General features: G+C 45.8%; 1 protein-coding gene across 1 annotated transcript in view; it reads left to right on the top strand.

Annotated features, from left to right (window-relative positions):
- TRMT13 (tRNA methyltransferase 13) overlaps nt 1–22,988 on the top strand; it is a 207,594-nt gene that overhangs the window by 86,477 nt on the left and 98,129 nt on the right. Inside the window, exon 6 of the mRNA XM_086954492.1 lies at nt 1,870–1,976. Within this exon, the coding sequence (XP_086810618.1) occupies nt 1,870–1,976 (107 nt within the window). The remainder of the gene's footprint in view (nt 1–1,869; nt 1,977–22,988) is intronic.

Raw genomic sequence — 22,988 nt, 5'->3', positions numbered from 1 at the left:
TGGGAGGGGGGTTCAAAACAGTAGGCCGCCACAGGGTGGCGGGGGGGACCGATTTCTGGCTAAAGAAAAGATGTTGGATGGAATGTTGCACAATGGCAAAACATTCACCCCCAGTAACAGATCTGGGTTTAATCCATCGTTATTTTGCTCACCAAGCCACCCCAGTTCAGACATGGCCATAAGCAAATCAGTCTTGACCCTGTGCCTCATGGGAACAGTCCAGCCCGAACTGCCGAACCAGGTCTTCCCTGGACCGGAATCAAGCATCCTAGGACCGGTTTCTGGCTATCAGCTGTCTTCAGCCAGGATAGCTTGACTCCAGTGGCTTGGTGAGCACAGGACCCACGTCTGGGCTTACCCTTCCCACATAGGGTGAACAGCAAAACACACAAGATGATGGACGGAATTTTGTACAATGGCAAAAGATTCACCCCCAGTCACAGATCTGGGTTTAATCCATCGTTATTTTGCTCACCAAGCCACCCCAGTTCAGACATGGCCATATGCAAATCAGTCTTGACCCTGTGCCTCATGGGAACAGTCCAGCCCGAACTGCCAAGCCATGTCTTCCCTGGACCGGAATCAAGCATCCTAGGACCGGTTTCTGGCTATCAGCTGTCTTCAGCCAGGATAGCTTGGCTCCAGTGGCTTGGTGAGCACGGGACCCACGTCTGGGCATACCCATCCCACATAGGGTGAACAGCAAAACACACAAGATGATGGACGGAATGTTGCACAATGGCAAAACAGTCACCCCCAGTCACAGATCTGGGTTTAATCCATCGTTATTTTGCTCACCAAGCCACCCCAGTTCAGACATGGCCATGCTACAACAGAACCTTTGGGGACACCAGAGTTAAGTGGTGCAGTCAATGATGTGTGGGTACCTGACTTTCAGCAGTTGGTTACGGGTAAGGGGAGGCAATTCAGAACCTGGTTGTGGAACCCAATTCTGCATTTCAGCAGTTTTAGCAAAGTGTGATCTACAAGTTCAAATGCAGATGAAAGTCCAAGTAAAATAAGAAGGTATATACTGCTTAGTCGTCAATTTAATATATGGCGTAGAGTACCTTCAGTGTAGTTACCCCTGTGCTTAATCTAGCTTTGAAAATTGTCATTTAATTAAAAAAGAGATAAATGTTGTTGACATATTTGGTTAGTTCTTTCAATACAAAGCATTGATGTGTCACTTTTTGTTCGAGGCCCATGCAAGGCAGGTTTCAGGAGTAATTTGGTGCTTAGTTAACAGGTAAATAGTTGATTCCTTGAGAAAATCAAAAACATTGAACAGAGGGCCACCTGGAGGTGTGTTTAGGGTTTACAATTCAACAATAACACAGAGGAGGTTCAAATACAGCAATGCATCAATGGATTTCTTTGAGGAATGAATGTTGGCAAGTTTAAAGCACTGTAGATCGTAAATTATTCCCATTTACAGCTGATATTCATTAATCTAGTATACGACTATCCTGTATAGTCTGAGTCTTCCATCCTTTCTCTCTCACTGCCATCAGTAGCTGCATTTTGGCTTTCAAGCATACTAGACACACACAGAGATAGCATTGGCATTTCTATTGAGTTTGCAGTGCTTTGTCCAACCATACCAGTTACACAATTGTGCAGGTCTTGAAGTCCTCAGGCCTATATAATATTAGGACTTTGTGACTGGGATTCATCTCCTGTATACACACCACAGTATTTGAATGTGAGTCCTGTTTTATGACAGTTGTGCCCTGGTATATTTAAAACAATAACTACATATCTGGATAATGGGGCTTGTTCTGCTTCTGTTTTGTTATTGATGTACTTCTCATTCAGTTTGTAGTATGGGTAATATTGAAAATGGATGTGTATACACTTTTGAAATAGAATTGGATCTTATACTTGAGGAGAGAATGCTGTCACACAAGGCACTACAAGAGGCTCTGAATGACCCGAAGAATGGAGATTCAGCTGCAAAGCACTTGAAGCAACAGGTATGATTCTTCATTTGCTTCCAGGTGAGCATGCACTGCCCCTGGCAAGAAATATTGTGTCATTTCCATAAGTTCACCGAAGCAGGTAAAAAGTAGTGTCATGTGTGGATGTGCATGGTTGCCTAGGTTTTTAGTGAATCTGTGGCACTGCATATTAAATTATCCAGTGTTGTGTATCTCAGGACTGAAGTATATGGAAAAATTTATAAGAAGTGATTAGTTTAGAAATGCAAAAACGGTGTGTGTGTGTTTTTTTTATCCTGTCTCAATCTTTTTACAGCTGTTGACAGGTTTGTCTTTGCATGTTGCCGTGTGTGTTTCTACATCTGTAGTGGGAGCCACTTCTGATCACTGAAAATCATCAGGAGCTACTTAAGGCTAAACCTCATGCATTGTTACCAGACTCTCCCACAACCAGCTCAATTGGTTTTAGCCTAATGTCCATAGAGCCAGATGCTATGTTTTAAACAAACTATTTTTACGAGGGGCATTATGACAGGGCTGCCATGTGTGTCAGAGATGTATTAACGTGTGTGTATAAGTGGGATATATGTGTACAGGTGACTGAGAGACCGTGTCATATGCACTTGTGGCACGGGACATAACCTTTCGTTTCGCCATATGTGGCACCGTTACATCTATAGCACAAATGGGAGAAATTGAAAGTGCGGAAAAGGTGAAAATATTTTGGCAGTTACATTCCGCTAGCTTAAAATAATGGCTGTATTTTTCACTTATAAATAAGGCACTGTATTGAGAAATTTAAACTGAAAAGTTAACTTTGTTTATGTGGATTCCATAAACCTCCTCATTAATATGTTCTCCCATTTCCAAGTGTCACATTTAGAAACACCAAGCATCTTGCTCCCAGTGTCCTGTAGACATGGTACCACATTTGGTAAACATCATTTACAATGATGACTACACAATGCATACCATGACAACGCGGTCATTACAACGGCATTGCATGCCATTACAAAGCAAGCTGTTACAACTACTTGCTGTAGGGGGTAGAAGATGTTGGATTTTAAATTCAACACCTTCCCCATTGTTGCATAGACTGGAGTTGGAATAGTAAATTATACTATTCCAACATCCTGCGCCCCCCCTACAGTAAATCATTGTAATGACTTGCGTTGTAATGGTCTGCGATGTAACAATGCAGTAGTTGTAATCACCACGTTGTAATGGCATGCGTTCTAAACGCATGAGTTGTAACATAGCCTATCCACCACATTTATAACAGAAAAATAGATTTGTTTAAATGGGAGGAGTTTTAAGTGACTAAACATACTTCGTAAAATATTAAGAGGTATTTGGCTGAATCAAAAGTTTTATTCACTTTGTGTCTCCCACTTGAAACAAGCATTTGCAATGCAATAGGTCTCGCATTAGGAAAGTTTGAGCTATTGGTATTGTAAATGACAAATTTCTTCTTTATGTGTTGGTTTTGAAAATAGTGAAATGAATAGCTTTTTCATTTACAATGCCAATAGTTTTAACTTTTGCAAATGTGACACCTTTAGCATTTGTAATGCAATATGTGTTGTATTTAAGTGATAGAGGCCTGAGTCATCCAGGCCTTTTCTGAGCCCAGATTTTCTGGAGCAAAATCAAATTGGAATTATATTTTCTAAGAAAAAAAGTCTTGTTAGTTTGCTTGTCGAAGACGGCTCTTCTCTGTTACTAAGAAAACGCTTCTTATTATGCATTTGACTTTCCCATGCTTCAAGTGGGGGTGCCAATGTTGAAACTGAAAGTTGATCCTGGTGGCACTGCATTTGGACTAAATTATTAAACATATTTGTTAGTAACAGGATTCGCACTCCAGCCTTGCGGTCTGAAACAGTTTTGTTTTTATTGTTATTAAATGAGACAACATAAACGTGCTTGTCCCCTGGGTCCTTGTTAGTAATCCCAAAGTTAGCTGGTGTGATCACTGGTGCCGCTGTGGTTGGGCAGGTAGCAGCCACTGTCTTTTTGTTCCACTTCGGTGTCACTCATAGTCGTTGAAATGTCACTTTATAATTACACTGCAATTATGAAAGTGTCACACACAGCAATCTGAAATATTGGCAGCTATAAGGGAGTTATTGCTGGCAGGGTAGTACTGACATTATGGGGTCACCACTTCCCATGAACTCGAATGTTTAGGAAGTTCTGCCCGTGTTTCCTAGTCGAGCAAGAAGAGAAATGTTGCCAAAGGAGGGTGGGTTAATCACAGAGCGCTGGTCAGATGTAATAAATAATGCTTTACCACCACTTGTCGAAAACATCAGGTTGAACTTAAAAAATACATTTTACTAGGGGAACACAATTTATATGTCAATTTAATTTAGTGTATGCTTACCATATTTAAAAGCGAAACATTTGTTCTTTAATCTCAGTAATAAACAGCAGTTTGATAAGGGCCTGTGTGGGCTCATTCTAGCTGTCTCTTGTCCTCATTCGAGACCCTCTGAGCAATAGGCCTCGAGGACCCATTTCTCCTTTTGGTTAATCAGACAAGAAGGGTTAAGTATAGGTCTCCATGTGCTATTTACATTACAACACTTGCTCTCTAAGACTAACACTCCATTAAAGAAAACATGTTGCATAAGCAGGATGCGGTGCCTCGGTAGATTAATGCATTTTCATCATGAATCTATGTTCGGCCTCTCATGTTTGAATTCCTGAGGGGTTGTCCTGCCCTTTTACCTTAAATGTGTATTGCCTACAATATGTTGCTATGTTTCTATCCATTGCTGGATACGATTATATGATTTTGTCAGTCCCCCTCCCCCCCACTTAAATCCCTGCTCCATTCCTTGTATTTCACTTTGTTTCAAGGCCTCATGGTAGCTACACTCATAAACGTTTCAGTTTTGTAATCTTTCTTTTTGCCTGTCGCTTCTTATACTGTGGAGGCATTAGACACGTCTCTGATAATTTGTAGCCTAAACTGAATTTGAGCATTCAGTAACCCCGCCTGAAAATGAGCTCAGCTGCCTCGATCTGCTGCAGACAAGGAGGCGTTTATTTTCAGAAGATAGCCAAAGAGCGGGGGATACACGAACTCTACGGAATATCCAAATATTATGCAACGCTTGCCCTATTGTAGCAATTTGAGGTTGAAGGGTATGCCAATTCGTGTAATGTCTAGTTGTCAAAGAATGCAAGAGCTTATTCAGTGCACTTTCCGACAGGTGCGAGGCGCAGCCTAGAATATTACACAGGTGTGCTCAGTGGCCCCGGAGTCCTAATAATTACCTGTACTGCTTAACAGTCAGGACGTGCGGCGTGCCGGATGGGAAGCCTGGTAGTCGGTCTCCCAGATATGTTTCCAGAGCGCGTTGGTTGAACCTGTGTTTTGCACCCAAAATCATTTGTTGAATAACATTTAAGAAACACTGCGCAGAACCTATGTACAGGCATTCAATTTCACTACTGAAACTTAACTATCTGCTTCCAAATATTCTCCATAGAGCAAACAAGTCTCTATCTTAATTAAATAAATCATTTCTTACCTTTACAAATGCTTTGGGAGATTGAAAACAGTGTCAGACACACACACCAATTTTTCTTTAGCAGAGCAAAAGGTGTGCACTCCATACACTGAAACCAAGACTGGCATAGAAAATCTCTAACTTTGTACACATATGCCTTAATTCAACTAATCAAAAGTCTTCCCTCCGTCTGGCAGCGCACCTTCCTCTCGCGCCACAAGCCCTGCGGCCTCGGGCTCGGCGTCACCAGTGCCAATGTGGGATCTCCCTCCAAGCTAGGTCTCAGCAGGCCTTCGTGGACCACGTGGGGGCTGCGACAACGCCCGGTCTATCTCCACCTTGTCCCACAGACAGACCCAAGATGCCACAAAGGGGTCCGTTCCAGTGCCAGACCGGTGGTTAGGTGCAGTGGAGGCCCGAGACTCGATAGCCCTGCCCCCAGGCCCCCGTGGTTCCAGGGGATGTCGGCCGTAACTCTCCTCCCCAGGGGCCCTCCGTTGTCGGACTCACCGCAGGGTCTCCGTCAGTCAGGGGATCTGCTCCCAGCTCTACAGTCTCGACCGGCAGGCCGGTGGCTCACCGCTACGCAGCGTCCTCGAGGCCCGGGGCACAGGCCAAAGCCCCGGCCTTGCGTAGCAGGGGGGCCCCAAGACCGGCGCCTCCTTTTCGGCACCTCCGTTCCAGCCGATCCACGCTCCGGGAGGGCGCCGCAGGGCTAGGCAGGACCATCCAGGCCCGGCAGGTAAAGCCCACAGTTCGTTACTGCCCGCCCAGAGGCCGCTAGGGTAGGCGAGGCCCAGGACTCAGGCCCGAGCCCCGGCCTTGCGTGAAGACTGATGCCGGCCCGATGTCGGACTCTCTGCGGCCCCAGATCAGGCAACTCCGGTGCCGACCCCCACAGCAACGAGAAGCGCAGAGGTCCGGGATAGGCTGGCAATGTCAGTGAGGTTCCGTGACAATTGTAAGTGGTGTTTTCGACTCGCACGAATATGGTCGAGTCTGGTATCTATGAACCGCAAATGACGAGTTTAGTAAGTGTGCGCAGTTTCGCTGTGCTAACTTAAACCGTTCGTTTGTTATGTGGGCTTTTCATCTGTACCCACGGGTTCCATCTTAGATACGGCATCCATTTTGTCTCTTGCCCTCAAGTAGCCAGCGAACGGACGCTGTCCGCTTCGCGACCCTGGGACTCCCAAGATATTTGCGGAAGACACATGTTCTTTGTAAGTGTCTTTATGACGAGGGGGTTGCTGCTGTAAGGCAGATGGCGCCGCTCGAGGCTCATCTTGCCGCACGGACTTATTGTCTCAGCCGTGCATCTCATTAGGCACGTCCCTTTGATGCCTGTATCTCGTGCTTCTCGATACCTCCCCTTTTACACCCTTTCCGATCTCCCCACTGTCTCCGTCTTCCTCTGCACCTGTCTTCGTTCCTGTTTCGATCTACTTTACTGCTGATTGGAATTTGCTAATGGTGGGAAGATGGGTTTTTACAGTTGGGAACCGCCAAATGTTTCCGCACTTATGTTCCGGACCTTGTGTGTTTCAAAGTGACCAAAGCGACCCCTCTGAGAGCGAAATGTGGGAACCGGGTTGTAAACTTTTGTGTTCAATGTTAGCCTATGGGTAAAAACTGTATAAAAGGAGCGATCCACAAAACCAATTTGAAGCAGTCTCCCCGAACTACACTCGATGTACTTCCTGTGACTTCTGTGTTCCCTGCAGTAAATAAACCTTGACTCTTTGACGCCGAAGGAAGTGTCCCGTGTCTCTGTGACTTGTACGCCGGAGCAGGTTACCCACGAAGGTTTCAGGTGTTGTGCCCTGGCACCGCTGGGTCCAAAAGAACCCAGTCCTTCAGTTGGCGCCCAACGTGGGGCTGCATCAGTGGTACCGGTCCAAGCCCGACGATCGTGAGGAACTTCGTGTGAAATCTCCGAGGGAAGGTGCACCCCGCTTCATCGATCCTGTTGTCGAAATAAGTGGCCCGAAGACTTTTCCCGCGAAGATTCCCGCCTCCTAACGGCTGCGACGGACTGCTGCCCTGACTGTAGACCTGTTTTGGCGCCTGGCGTAGACCTTGGTATAGCGAGACGATTGACGGGCCTTCCTGAGGACGCCATTGATCTTTGAGTTAAGTATTTGTGGGTCGCTCCCAGAGTCCTTGGTTGTAAACACTTTAGCGAGTGTTTTTGTTGTAAACACTTTAGCGAGTGTTTTTGTTGTAAACACTTTAGCGAGTGTTTTTGTTGTAAACACTTTTAACGAGTGTTTTTGTTGTGCACGCTGTGTGAGTGTTTTTGTCGGTGACACTTTGCTAGCGTACTTTGTTGTTGTATTTGTTTGACGACTGCAGCCGCCAAAGACCGAGGGTTTTGTTCTTGCTGGGACTTGGTAAATCCCGTAACCCTTGAAGTTTGTGAAACTCGGCTAGTGTGCAAGATGCCTGGTCGCAGTACTTTGTTCAGTTGTTTTAGACCTTGTGGTGCGGATTCCCTGCTGGAGGACTCGTGTCCGATACCTCCGGTTGGAACTCCTACTTATGACTTATATAGCAAACATGGGCTAGGCCCGATTGCTTTTAACGATTATTGGATAAAATATACAAAGAAAGACGGCGATCTTCGTTGGCCACCTCACGGTAGCTTCGAAGCGTCGATCTTAGATAATTTGGAAATAAAGTTGTTCGAACGTAAATCTAGGCCGGCCATGTTTGATGCCTTTCGGTTGTGGCGCAAAGAAGCCCGACAGAAAGAGATCAGACAGAATAAACGTAGTCAGCGAGATACTGTTGCTACCATAGTGAAGAAAGCTGAGCAGTTTCAGCGTGATAAGGAGGATAAGGATAAGGAAGTGTTTGAGAGGCTACAGCGTATGTCCATAGATAAATGCTATCCTGCTTTGCCTACGGAGTCGGATAAGAAGGAAGAGGCAGTTGAGGATTCTTTAATGTCCTATCTTATGAAGTCGCCACCTCCGTACGTACAGGGTACCGCAGCTCCTGTGGTCCCTGCCGTACCTGTTCTTCCACCTGTTATTCCTCCACCAGTTCCTCAACCTGCACCCGCTCTTCCGACTGTTCCTGCTCCCTTGTCTATTTCCATTCCTACTGCGCCTCCGCTTCCACATACTCCTGCTCCCGCTACTGCTCCTGTGTTGTTAACCCCTGTTGTTGCTAATGTCTCTACTCCTTCTCTTGTTAGTCCTGTGTCTTACTCTTCTCCCTCTACTCGTAATCGTGATTCTCCCATTGCGTCAAACTTCTTTCAGTCGCTCGGACCTGTTTTTGGGTCTGCTGGTTCTGATGGTCCTCAGAGACGTAGCCAGCTTCCTGGTAATAGAGAACGTGTTGCGCTATACAACATGGCGATGGGTTGGATGATAAACCCTATTAGAAATCCACCTCGTGTTGTCCTCGAAACGTTTGATCAATTCAACATACCCACTGAGAGATATGTGTTTGATGAAATGTGCAAGTTCTTACATGATCAGATAGTGGCCAATGCGCCTGACGAGGTGCTGACCGCCCTGTCTGAACTTCGGCTTCAGTTCGCAACTGGACTGATAGTCGACACTAATGTCCGACGTGCTATTGAGCGGTTGCTATCACTTCGTCCCGCTCCTATTCCTCATGCATTGTTCGTTGAGGACATTGAAAAACAATACGAGTCTGGCCAATATCCTATGCGTGAAGTTCCGCCGGTTTGGATACCAGCTGATAATACTGCTGCCCAGCCAGTTCCGGCACATTTCCAGAGAGTGTGGATACACCTCCCATGGAAACGATCGGAAGTGCTTCAGGTGAAACAATCTTTGCCCGATCCTCGCAAAAATCCTGCAGGGTATTATAAGGAATTATCGCAGCTCGTGTACGCTACGGTAATGAATCTTGCCGATATCGACATGTTGTTTGGCAATGTCGTACCGCAACCGGTATGGGCTAAGATTCGTCACCAAGATCACGCAAATGAATTAGGTGGTGATTGGAATGCCATTACAGCGGCAGACGCTGGACAAGTGGCTGCTGCTAAACCCGATCAGTTGATTGCTGATCTCCCCCAGCGAATCATTACATTAATGAAAACGCTTATGCCAGCTATGAGGGTAAATTGGGACAAGTTGTCAGCCTGTAAGCAGAAGAAAGATGAGAGTGTATCAGACTTCTTCACGAGGTTTGAGGAAGCATTCGTTGATCATAGTGGACAGGATATGGGTACTGAGGGTGGACAGAGGTTGTTTGTGGATAAATTCGTATCGAACTTATTGCCCGACTTGAGCAATAAATTGAAGAATTCAGAAAGTGCGTGGGCCGTTTCTACCTCAGCTCAGATATTGGCTACGGCACAATATTACGAAAATAGAGAAAAAGAGGAAACTGACCGTGCTGATAAAAAGACGAAAGAGCTCAAAACTAAAGTGTTGTTACAACAAGCGTATCCGCCGCGTTCTAATCAGAATGCGCCTCAACAGAATAGAATGCAGACGCAATCGAATCGATCGCAGCCGCGTAATGATTCCTCTTTCCAAAGATCTTCGTTAGGGTACAATCAATGTGCTTATTGTAGACAGGAGGGACACATTAAATTTGATTGTCCTGCTTTAAATGACCGTAATAGTGGTAATCCATCTAAAGGAGGCCGTGGTGGTTCACAGCAAGCATCACGTGGTAGAGGTCGTGGTGCTCAGAACGACCGTTCTGACCATTCATCAAATTCTAATAACTGTTTCGATCAACGTGGATCATCACAAGGACGATCTGCGCAGTACAATGTAGACGATTATTACGTCGATCAGGGAACTGACGACAGTAATTACTAGGACAGCCAAAGACAAGGAGAGGGAGTGGTATCAGTTCCGGTTGATCAGAGAGGGCCTTACGTCGCAGTTGCTACATCGGGCGTCGTTGAGCCTTTTCTGTTGGACACTGGTGCAGCGAAAAGTTCTATCATGCATTCGAAACTCCCTGGCGCACCTTTGTCTGGCTTAACAAATGTTTCCGTTGGATTCTCTGGCGCCCCCGTTAGCAATCCAGTTTCGCGCCCTTTGCCCCTTAAAATTGGGCCTCGTGAGCTCGAAGCTCCATTGATTTTGACCACTGGTTGTGGCGAAAATCTTTTGGGACTGGATTTGCTTAAACGTTTGTATGCAACTTTGTATTGTTCTCCTGCGGGTGTAAAGCTTACGTTAGGAGAGAGAGTAGTCTCTCCCATGTATTTGTCTCTCGATAAGCTTCCACCGGAATTGAATTCTCTTCCTGCATCTTTGTGGGCGACGGGTCCGAATGACGTGGGCCTACTTGATATCTCCCCTTATGTTGTTCAGTTGAAATCGAATGTGCGATTGCCACGTATTCCCCAATACCGTATCTCCCTTGATGGTGAACGAGCTTTGTTAGCGATCATCTATGATTTGATCGAGAAAGATGTTATTGAGGAGACTCGGGGAAACGTGTGCAACAGCCCTGTACTGCCCATTCTTAAACGTACTGATCCTACCAAACCGCCTGTTTATCGTTTTGTTATCGATTTACGGGAGGTAAATAAAATTGTGGTTCCTCAATTCCCTGTTGTGCCTGACATCACGGCGCTACTGACTCTGATTCCAGCTACTGCTTCATGGTTCTCGGTGATTGATTTGAAAAATGCGTTTTTCAGCATCCCGATTGCCGAAGAGAGCAGGGACCTTTTCGGTTTCTCTCTCGGTGGACGTAGCTTCCGGTTTAAACGCGCTCCTCAGGGCTACTGTGAAAGTCCATCGATTTACAGTCAAGCCTTGAAGGGTCAACTGGATGCGTTTAGGTTGCCGGTTGGTGCGGCTTTAATCCAATACGTCGACGACTTATTGGTGGCTGCTGATACTCAGGACATTTGCAAAATTGCTACGGTATCGTTGCTGCAACATCTCTGTGAGTTAAATCACAAGGTGTCACCTTCTAAACTCCAATATTGTTGTCAAGAAGTAACCTATCTAGGTCACTTATTGTCAAAGGAGGGAAGGAGATTGACCCCAGAGAGAATTGCAGCGATTGCGCGAATGGCTGTGCCACAAACCCAAAGAGATGTGCGTGCCTTTCTAGGTATCACGTCGTACTGCAGGCAGTGGATTCCTAATTTTTCACTGCTAGCGAAACCATTGGTGGCTCTTACGTGCAAGGATGTTTCAACTCCTTTACCATGGACGGAAGAATGTCAGAAAAGTTTTTCTGAATTACGTGATTCATTGTGTTCGGCTCCTGTGTTAGGTACCCCTGATTACAGCAAGCCGTTCACGTTATATGTTCACGAGAGGGAAGGTTGTGCTTTGAGTGTCTTAACGCAACCTTTTGGTGGTAAGCAACGTCCATGTGCATATTTTTCCTCGACCTTAGACCCAGTAGCTAGAGCGTTGCCGAGTTGTTTGAGAGCAACTGCGGCAGCTGCGGTCTCCATCCGACAATCAGCAGGATTGGTCATGGATAATATGCTTACGGTGATGGTTCCGCATGCAGTCGATACTCTTTTGAATCGAACGAAAACTCAGCACTTGACGAGTGCAAGGTTATCTGGGTACGAATTGACGCTCTTGGCAAGCCACATTCAGATAAAGCGTTGTAATGTCCTAAATCCGGCAACTTTGTTACCAATTAGTGCAGAGTCAGATGAAGTAGCAGAACATGACTGTTACTTGCGGACAGAAGAGGAAACAAAAGGTCGAGTGGACCTTAAAAACACCCCATTGGAAGACCCGGATGGCACTCTGTATGTGGATGGGTCATGTTTTAAGTTGCCGAATGGCGATGTGACTACTGCTTATGCTGTTGTAACGTTGAATACTGTTGTTGAGACTGCGAGATTGAATCAGAATTCTGCCCAAGCTGCAGAGCTGATTGCTCTCACTAGAGCATGTGTGTTATCAAAAGGGAAACGTGTGAATGTGTACACCGATAGCCAGTACGCTTTCGGTGTAGCGCATAGTTTTGGACGATTGTGGCGAGAGCGTGGTTTCTTGACGTCGCATGGCACGAAAATCCAGCATGGCCAGCTTGTGAACGATCTTTTGGATGCACTGACTTTACCTGCACAAGTTGCGATTGTTAAGTGTAGTGCGCATCGTAAAGTGACGGATGATGTTGGTCGTGGTAATGCGTTTGCAGATGAGATTGCTAAGGAGACTGCACGGAACCTTAGCACTCGAATGTATGTGACGAGTTCGGTTAGGTGGCCTACAGAATCGAGTATGTGTGAGGATACTATAGAGAGTGTGAAAGCAATACAGAATGAGGCCACTGATACTGAAAAGACGAAGTGGAAAGAAAGTACGGGAAAGTTGGATGTGAATGGTTGCTGGATTGATTTGTCAGATCAGAAAAGATGGATGTTGCCTGATGCGTATGTGCTGGCCGTTGTGACAATGGCACATGGGTTAGCACATATTAGCGCGAAAGGTATTTGCAAGTTGTTGGCTGCTGTGTGGAAGAATGATGGCATTACGAAATGTGCTGAACGGTTGGTGAAGAATTGTATGGTGTGTATAATGTACAATCCTGGCAAAGGAACCCCAACTCCCCCTGGCAGTTTTGCTCCTCCTTCGTATCCCTTTGAGGTGATCCAATTGGACTTCATCCATATGGAGCGATGCAATAACCTGAAATACGTTCTGGTTGTGGTTTGCGCATTCTCCCGATGGATTGAGGCCTATCCCCTCAAAGATAATACTGCTTTGTCTACTGCGAAAATCCTACTGAAGGAATACTTTCCTCGGTATGGAATGCCTAGAGTCGTGTGGTCAGATAACGGAAGTGAGTTTGTTGGAAGTGTGATGAAGAGTGTGTGTAAGGGCCTTGGAATTAATCAGAAATTCCACAGCGCCAATCATCCTCAGTCAGCTGGATTAGTTGAAGGGTACAATGGCACCCTTAAACTAAAGCTAGCGAAGATTCAGGCTACGACTGGACTTTCGTGGCCTGACGCTTTGCCTCTAGCATTACTGTCAACTAGGGCGACTGTACACTCCCGAATAGGGCTTAGTCCCTATGAAATAGTGTTCGGCCGTCCTGCGAATGTGTGGGGGGTTCCTAGGCCAGGATTATTCTCTGTTCTTGAGTATCCGATGTTGATTGATTACTTACATGACTTGACTGCTAAACTGAGGTTAATTCATCAACAGGTTTACGACGCCTTGCCGACGCAGACGGAGGGTCCAGGCCACCAGCTCCAGCCCGGGGATTGGGTGGTTACTCGTAACTTCTCACGAAAAAAGAATCTGGACCCCCGATTCACTGGACCTTACCAGGTACTCCTGGCCACGAGGACTGCCGTTCGTCTTGAGGGGCGGAAAAATTGGGTACATGCTACCCATTGTAAGCGAGTCCCTATTCCTTTGCCGGCAGACCCGTGGGTAAGGAAAGGTATTGCGTCAACAGAAACAGAAACATTGCCGGCGTTTGTACCTTTTAGCGACGCGCAGCTTGTTGGAGAACCCTCAGCGCAGCAGAAAGCCACTGTTGAACACTTGTCAGCAAAAGACTCAAGACCAGATCAACCAACTGATCAGCAGGACGCTGTCTCTTCAACGGATCCTTTGTTCGACGAGCAGACACGTCCCGGGAAACATCGATATTCTTTGCGATCTCACACTAAGGACAAATAAAAATTTTTTGCTTTGCTGAAATTGATAACTGCAATATCCTCGTTTCCCATGATCAACTTTGAACATTCGTATCATTGAAATTTTTTGTACATATATCAAGCTTCCTTCCTTGTATCTTTTTACTTCCACAGCTGAGAAAAATTGTGCATATATATACATATTGTGTATTGAGGGCCGTAGGGCCGCGCGCGTACTTCCTTCTGGACAGTAGGTCTTGACGCTAGGTTAAAGGCCGTCGGTTCCTAGGAACTCCTGGGGATTGACTATTGCTGCACAGAACGGAGTGCGTCAAGAAACGTTGCGGACGGTCGTAGGGAATGGCATTTTCGAAGCTGAATGATTTGGAAGGAGCTCAGGCGTACAGAGTCAAGCTGCAGAAACTCAGTCGTACCAAATGTTTTATATTCCAATTGTTTGTGTTGTTTTTGACTGCTTCTGCATTTTTGGCGGGTGGGGTGTATTACACTATGTCTTACTTCTTACTTGCTACCCCTACTCCTACTCCTTACCCTAACCTTACTTCTACTACTTCTACTGCTTCTCCTCATTCCTTTCATATGTTACCGGAACACGAGCAGGCTAGACGTGTAGAATTCCGCAACAATTCCTTTATTCAGCTCCTCCATCAGCATCAGTTAGTGGTTAACACTACTAATTGTTGGGTGTGTGGGTTGATGCCACATACTACGGGTAAGGGAATTCCATATCTGGTGTTACCGTATAGTTCCCAAGGGTCAGCTCGAGCATTCCAAACAATGTTTCGAAGCGCACTGGGTTTCCACCCCACTCAAGAACAACGTTCCCCCAACTCTGGTCCTACTTCGTATCAGAGGCTGCTATCGATGGCAATAGAGGATATGGAAGATGAGATCCATGATCCTTTTCTTATCCCTAAAGAAGAGGTACAAGCCTATAGGGTCCTAAGTAGAGGGGAATATAGTATGTTCACTAATGAAAAGCAGCTTAAAAGCTCGCCTCCGATATGGGTCGTACCCCACACTGGTAACCTTTGTCTTGTGGGTCGTGGTTCGCACGCCCCACTTGGAGCAAGTGCTTGCACTGAAAGTTACGTTCTGCCAATGTTCCCGTCCCCTGTGTTTCTGGCTGCCAAGGGTACATACTTTATCTGTCATGATCGTGCATACACATGGTTGCCCGCAGACTTCATGGGCTCATGTTTTATTGCAAATCTGTTGCCTCCGACGTTCACTGTAGATGCCGATTATCATAAGACTAGAGTTGTACGAGGCGTAATTAGCGAAGAGGATACTGCCGGTCAAGAGGCAGGAGACTTTTTCAAGGGTTTCCTCCCGTTTTGGGGACCTATGGTTAATAGTAGGAACCTGAGACAGTTGACTCGAGTGGTAGAATCGACAGCTAATATTACTGCCAGTGCCCTTGGTAATATCACCACAGAACTTCAGGCGGAGAGACTTATGACGTTACAAAACCGTATGGTTTTAGATGTCGTCTTGGCAGATCGCGGTGGGGTATGTAGAGTGATCCATTCGAGCTGTTGCATTTTCATTCCAGATAATGCTCCTACTGTCTATCAAGCCATCTCGAAGTTGCATAAGATCTCCGAATCCATACACGTGGATGTAGGGGATTGGACACTACTTGGATGGTTTTGGGGCCTGATATCGACTTGGGGTTGGAAGATTCTGATGATCATCGGGGTTGTGATAGTGTTCCTGTTCACGTGTTGCCTTTGTGTGCAGTGTGGTCCTGCCTTATGTGGCCTCTGTGCTACAACGTGTATGAGACAACCATCTGTTACCAAGGGGACTCGATTGGACAGAGCTATGCTACAACAACATCTTGATGGTCTGAGGAATATCGAATATGATTCCGACTAGTGCTTGCCTACATGAGGGCAAAAGGAGCGTCTGAGGTTCCGTGACAATTGTAAGTGGTGTTTTCGACTCGCACGAATATGGTCGAGTCTGGTATCTATGAACCGCAAATGACGAGTTTAGTAAGTGTGCGCAGTTTCGCTGTGCTAACTTAAACCGTTCGTTTGTTATGTGGGCTTTTCATCTGTACCCACGGGTTCCATCTTAGATACGGCATCCATTTTGTCTCTTGCCCTCAAGTAGCCAGCGAACGGACGCTGTCCGCTTCGCGACCCTGGGACTCCCAAGATATTTGCGGAAGACACATGTTCTTTGTAAGTGTCTTTATGACGAGGGGGTTGCTGCTGTAAGGCAGATGGCGCCGCTCGAGGCTCATCTTGCCGCACGGACTTATTGTCTCAGCCGTGCATCTCATTAGGCACGTCCCTTTGATGCCTGTATCTCGTGCTTCTCGATACCTCCCCTTTTACACCCTTTCCGATCTCCCCACTGTCTCCGTCTTCCTCTGCACCTGTCTTCGTTCCTGTTTCGATCTACTTTACTGCTGATTGGAATTTGCTAATGGTGGGAAGATGGGTTTTTACAGTTGGGAACCGCCAAATGTTTCCGCACTTATGTTCCGGACCTTGTGTGTTTCAAAGTGACCAAAGCGACCCCTCTGAGAGCGAAATGTGGGAACCGGGTTGTAAACTTTTGTGTTCAATGTTAGCCTATGGGTAAAAACTGTATAAAAGGAGCGATCCACAAAACCAATTTGAAGCAGTCTCCCCGAACTACACTCGATGTACTTCCTGTGACTTCTGTGTTCCCTGCAGTAAATAAACCTTGACTCTTTGACGCCGAAGGAAGTGTCCCGTGTCTCTGTGACTTGTACGCCGGAGCAGGTTACCCACGAAGGTTTCAGGTGTTGTGCCCTGGCACCGCTGGGTCCAAAAGAACCCAGTCCTTCATCAGGAAAGCAGCTGCTATCACCCGGGCCGACGTTCAGGGCCAGGCAGGGTCCGCCTCTCCGCCAGGCCGTGTGCTAGGCCCCGCTCGTTCTCCGTGGCGGTGCCGCCTCCGGAGTCAGTCCCACACTCCGGGGCCCGCCAGCGAAATTTTGGTTGCTCCTCCATGGCACCACTCCCCTGCACCTTGAATCGCGGTGTCCCGGGGGGAGAATCAGCGCATTCGGAGCAGGATCAGGGTTCAGGGACGGCGGAGCTCACGTTGAGTGCGACCACTCAGCCCGCCATCCTGGCCACGCCCCCTTTCTCCCATTTTAAAAGCATTAAGAAACATAATTTTTTTCTTAGGCTCCAAAATTGAGTAGACAAGGACTTTATTTAGGAGTTAAATACTTCAGTGCTTCAGTTCTTTAGCTCTGTGAACCAGCCTGGCCAATAAACATGACCGAGTACTTCTGGTTATCAGGCCCTGCTATCTGCAGCTTGATGACAATAATATAAAGTAAGCACAGTCTTCCCTTAAAGTTACAAGAAAAATAAACTAAAGGCTGTGAGTTACTTTGAAGGGGTATCATAGCTACTGGTAGCTCACGATCGACTAGTTGGAGACACCGTGTTCTATTCATACAGCTGCCACCAGCCAGGGGTGCACTAGTGTACTTGTGCAATAACGTCACGTGGGATAGTTTAAAAGGAGAGACAGGACAAAAATCCAGTGCTGTAGTGCTTGGATATGTTGTGGGATACAAAAGTAATCTTGAGGTATTTTAAAATTGTGTATATTTTGTCCCTCTACGATGCATTAGCCTGTACTGCACTGTTCGAAGTGACTGTTGGAGTTGGCGATAATTGCATTACAGCTCCAAACATTACAACTTGAGGGTTCCTCTGTGCTATGGCTGTCACAGCCTACAACTTCTTAGGGGACCGACATAGTAGGTGTTGTTTTAAACTTCTATTTACTGTGCTTCTGTATGAATACATGCAACATGATGACAGGAAAACCCACTCTTTCCTGCTTTCTCTACTCACTAAAGCTGATGCAGATCTTCTTCTGTCACCTACTGTACACCAGCTGTGACCCACTTGCTACATCTCTTTGAGGGTCACGTTTATTGTGGAATTAATTTTCTTCATCAATCACCACTCTTACAAATACAATATTCCGGGGCATGTAGTTTAAGGCAACTACCCGAAGGCTCCCCCACAAATGGCCACAAAAGGATGCCAACTGGCAACAAAAGGTTTTGATCAGATGCTTGGGAAAAGGTAGCTCTCCAGCAACAAAAATGTACTTCTGCCTAGGGTTCAAAAAATCCTTTCAGCTGCTGACCCTTGCTCATTTTGTATGTGTGTGTAATAGGTTGTGTGTGTTTTGTATTTATTGTATTGTAATTGTGTTTATATAGCGCTTGCTACCCCTAACGAGGTGTTTTTGCTGTGTATACAAGTGTGCGTCTGGTTTACTTAAAGGTGTGCATCACTTGTGTTCATGGTATATAACGTTTTAAGTGTTTTATTTCAAAATTTGAGAGAATATGAACTGAGTGAAGTGATGCCTGCAAAACTGCTTAGACCAGAGTCAAATATCCTCTAGCGTACGCAACCCGGAGCGTTGTCTTTGCCCCCCTCTTCACAGCCATGTGCTCTTAACACAGAGAGTTAGTTTCAGCTGCGGTCCATGCAGGTAACAGCGGTGGGGTGGTGGATACCTCCCCAACCGGCCTCACCGCTGTTGCCTGCACGGACCACCACTGGTTAGTTTTAAATATCCAAAATGACATCTGAAGGCAGGAGTTGTCAACGGTAGCAGGAAGTGGGGTTCTATATCCTGCTGTCCATCATCGTCCCCATTCAGGCCTTGCCAGATTGGGGGCCGCTGATGTCGGCCAAAAATATACACACTCACACCTTTTGAATTCTAAGCTTTTCACCACTGGAGTGTTAAGGTAAAGCCCACCTCTTATAGAATTTAGCCTCGAGTGAGAGTGCTTATTTGGGTCAGCATAGACCAGGACAAGGGGTGCTACTCCCCTGCAATTGAGTTATTAGGACCAGACTTTTCATGCACCCCTGGAAAGTAGTAGAAGACAGCTACAATGGGGTCCACTGGGCTCTCGAGTCGCTGGAGCCCAGTGCATAATAGTTGCTGATACTCCCAGCAACATGGCGATGTGATGGGTGAGAGGGGAAAGAAGCGTCACACACAAGGGGGAGGGAGAAAAAGCAACACTACCTCAATCGCGTCATGAGCAGTGGATGGGCATTTATTAAGTTTAATCAATCTACGCTTGGACCTGGCTCAATCGAAAGGAACAAAAGTGATTCTAGGCATGCACTGGCCAAATAGTAGACAACAAAGAAGAATGACACTGAATCAAATGGTAAGCAATAGATGGGCTCCAAGTCCCTTTTGTAAAAAATACGTCCGCAAGTGAGCGTGCATGCGCTGCTGCAGACTCGACATAAAAACTAGAATTTGCGGCCATGCTGTGAATCCTTATGCCTTCATTGGTAAACCAACATGGAGATCGCAAACTACCCATGTTGCTTTGTTACAGGTGTCGATGTAAAGATAGTTTGCAGAACAATAAACAAAGACACCATTTTCTGCCTTCCCCAAATGAAAAAGAAAATAACTGACATTTTCTTTACTGACCTTTAATTTAGAGCAATGACATTTCAAATGTCAGCTGTTTGATAAAAGATGGTGTCTATGCAAATAAGGAGGTATTAGAAGAGTTTGAATTCTCCAATTCGAAATGTGTGTTAGTTTAGGTTTCTGTTGTCTTGCATCTTCTGTTTTAAATTGCTGGATTAGGTATTCTTTCAATTGAGGACATAAGAGGTCCATGTGTACTTGACGCTGTGTGGTGTGTTCCTCTCAGTTGTTTGCACAGGAGCTAGTTCAGCGCTTGCGGTTTCATTGTTGCAGATTTGATTCTTAGCACACTATGCTATTCTCACAGTTTGACAGTTAGTACAGGGTGTTCCACATGTACCTATTGCTTCATTTCCCTCTACACAGATGTTGCTCCTTGCCTCTTCTGGTTATGTTTCTATTGAGTGCTTCTCTTCCATCCACATCCCATCCATGCATTCCAGTTTTGATAATCCCAGTCCTCTGACCAATTTACCATTCATGTTTGTCTGTGACAGAACTGTAGTGTCAGCCTTGTGCTGAACTCTTCTTATGGCCTTCCTGTGCCTATTGTGGCTGCTAATGCATCCTATCCATCGAGCCTGAGTGGGTTGTGTGCAAGACTGACAGCAGATCTAGAGGGCTCTTCAGGGAAAACCATTCAACTAGTTCCCACATTTCCACATGAAGAGAATTACTTGCTGATCCCCCGCCCCCCTGAGATTTCCCATAGAGATCTCTGTCTAAAAGATCAGATAGTGCTTACAAGGAGTACCCAAGCTACAGTGGGGACCCACGTGCAGTATGCTAGAGAACCTCTTATCACAACAAGGTGTGGTGCAGCCTATATTTAATAAAGTTATTCATTGGAATTGAGGAAGAAATAACGGAAGTGAACCCACTGAAAACCTATTTAGGTTTTTATAAAAGACCGTCACACCTTCTCATACTAGTAGCATGCTTCATCACCGGGTCTCATCCTGGTCGCTATAAACTAGGATGGGCTCAACCATGTTTTAGGGAGTACCGAACCTATTGTTTTTTTGCTGGGGTCTACTGGAATTTAAAAACACCTTGTGAACTCCCAGGTATCCCTTTAATAATGGGCATCCATGGAATGAGCAGAAACATGTTGTGCGTCTGTGGCTTAATGGTCCTATACTCTCTGTAGAGTCAACATGTTTCAGCCTTTCCTTAACGGCCCCTAGGTGTCCGAGGCTTTCATTAGGACTGGAAAACTGACCTGGGAATACTATTAAAGTGTTTTTATTGTCTCACATCCTTTCCCTATTGTCTCGGGACACACAACATATGACTTAAAACATGCAGTGGGTTTACTCATCCTCAGTTATTTACATTAATAAATGTTCCCTATTGCGGGGAAACCACCATGCTGTTTAAACAGAGGAGGGACATGCCCCCGTAGTCACAGTCATAAAGGGTGTCAAGTCACTATTTAAATACCTAATTGCTCCTTAGTCTCTTCGTGTCTGCTAGAGAATCCAATTACCATAATGGAAAATGTCTGGATTGCGATTTCTTACAATTTGGAGAACATAAGCCTTGTGCATAGCATTAATTCAAGGTACAGCTTCAGGTGCCTTTGTGAGAGTGCATCTAACAGCTGCAGTAGTATGCAAAACAGAACCTGATCCAAATGAATTCCGAATCCTTTATGTTGGAACACAGCTAAGGGTGGTGTCCTAATACTACTTACTGTGACTCCTTCCTGCTAGGAATTTGAATGCATTCCTTTATCCCTGACACATTCCACAAATGCAGAAAGGAGCAGAAATTATTTCTCGAGTTAAACGGGGAGAGAGAACCGATCTAAATAACTATGCACATAGCTCCATTCTGCGAAGAATCAGTTGAATGGCATGCAGCAGTGGCTTGAGAGTGAGGGCATTAGGGCACTTGGATATGCAAGGCCTAGACTGGAATATCACCAGAAGCTTGGGCAGGGTGTGGCTTGCAGCACACTTGAAAGTAATACCACCATAGCTGTGAACGCCAAGCCCCATCCCTGCAGACTGCGAAGCACCAATAAGGAGGACATTTTCCGATTGCTAAACAGTCTGAGACAATGTAATTCATCAGCACAATTGGTTCTGTGATAATTCTATCTATCCTAGCAGTTCCTTTTATGCACCTTCGTTGTACCTGCACCTGGGAATATGAGACTGGTGGGTGGCCAGCATTCAGTACAATATTGGCTCTGGGAAGGCAGAGGTACTCAGTTGTTCTACTTTCTCTTCTTCCCAGCTGGCTGAGATATAGATAGAGTAGCCAAGAATATATCCAGGAATCTGGGGTCTCGCTTTAAAAACTGCAGCTCATTTGTCTCGTTGCTGTGCTATTTAGGGGTTCATCTAAAAAGTACTCATTTTCCACCAGAGAGGAGCAGATTTTATGCTGGGGCTTTGTTTTTTCCTGCGGTCTGTTCCTAATTGTATCTTTACCTTGCCGGAAAGGAGAAACTTGTTCGAGATACAGCATCGTACAACTGCTCTCTCCAACCACTCCTGCTCACAACAGTTCTACTTCAGATCGAAACATAAACATTCCAAATAAGTTTAAAGGAACATCACAGAAAAGTCATAGGGATGTAACAACTTGTAATGCATCTCTTTTCATATTCTTTCTGCTAGTCAGCAGATGAGATGAGTTGGATGTGACTAGCCCAAGGCTGCAGGAACAGACCACAGCTTAAAAGCCTATAGATTAAATTAGAATTACTGCCACATTCTGTTCAGTACAAATAGAGGCTGCCTCAGTGTCATTTCTTGGGTATAAATATTAATCAGTCGCTACAGAGCAATTTAATGTAGAATTGTGTACACATTTTACGTGTGGTTTTAGTAATTTGTTAAGGTTTTGCCTGCACAACGCTTGCGCTGTGCTTGCAAAATCTCTTGTAAACAAAAACATTGAAATGGGCTTAAAGCCCGTCCGTTACTTACCATTGGCTGGCTTCCTTGACACTTTTATTCCATTGCTTGTCATTGATCCACCCTCCAGCACCCACTTTTCTTTCGGTTCTTTGTCTTCCTTGGAGCTTGGAGCAAGTACACTTTCCTGTCTGTGGCCAGTGTCCTTCCACTGGCAGTGGGTTTGCAGAAGTACTTTTATTTTTACTCTAGCACTCCATAAGAGTGCATGTGTTTTCAGGCCCTCTCTACCCCTCACCAATCCGTGTTGTTTGACTCGGTGCACCCCACCCCATCCTGCTACATTGCTGATTGCCCACATTTCTCCCTCCCCCATCCTTCTTTCTTGATTGCCCTTCATTCTTTCCCCCCCTCCCCCTTAGAGAAAAAGTGCCATGACGCTATTTGTGAGAAGCGCCTTCTAACTTTGATACAGAAGTAGTCGTATGTCTGTGATTATGTGCATCCGCTGATAAGGGTGAAAGGCAGGGTTGACCTAAGCAGGGTAAAATAGCCATGCTCATCC

Source organism: Lissotriton vulgaris, chromosome 1_1 (assembly GCF_964263255.1).
Source record: "Lissotriton vulgaris chromosome 1_1, aLisVul1.2, whole genome shotgun sequence".
Lineage (NCBI taxonomy): Eukaryota > Metazoa > Chordata > Amphibia > Caudata > Salamandridae > Lissotriton > Lissotriton vulgaris.
This window is presented reverse-complemented; position numbering and strand designations above follow the sequence as displayed.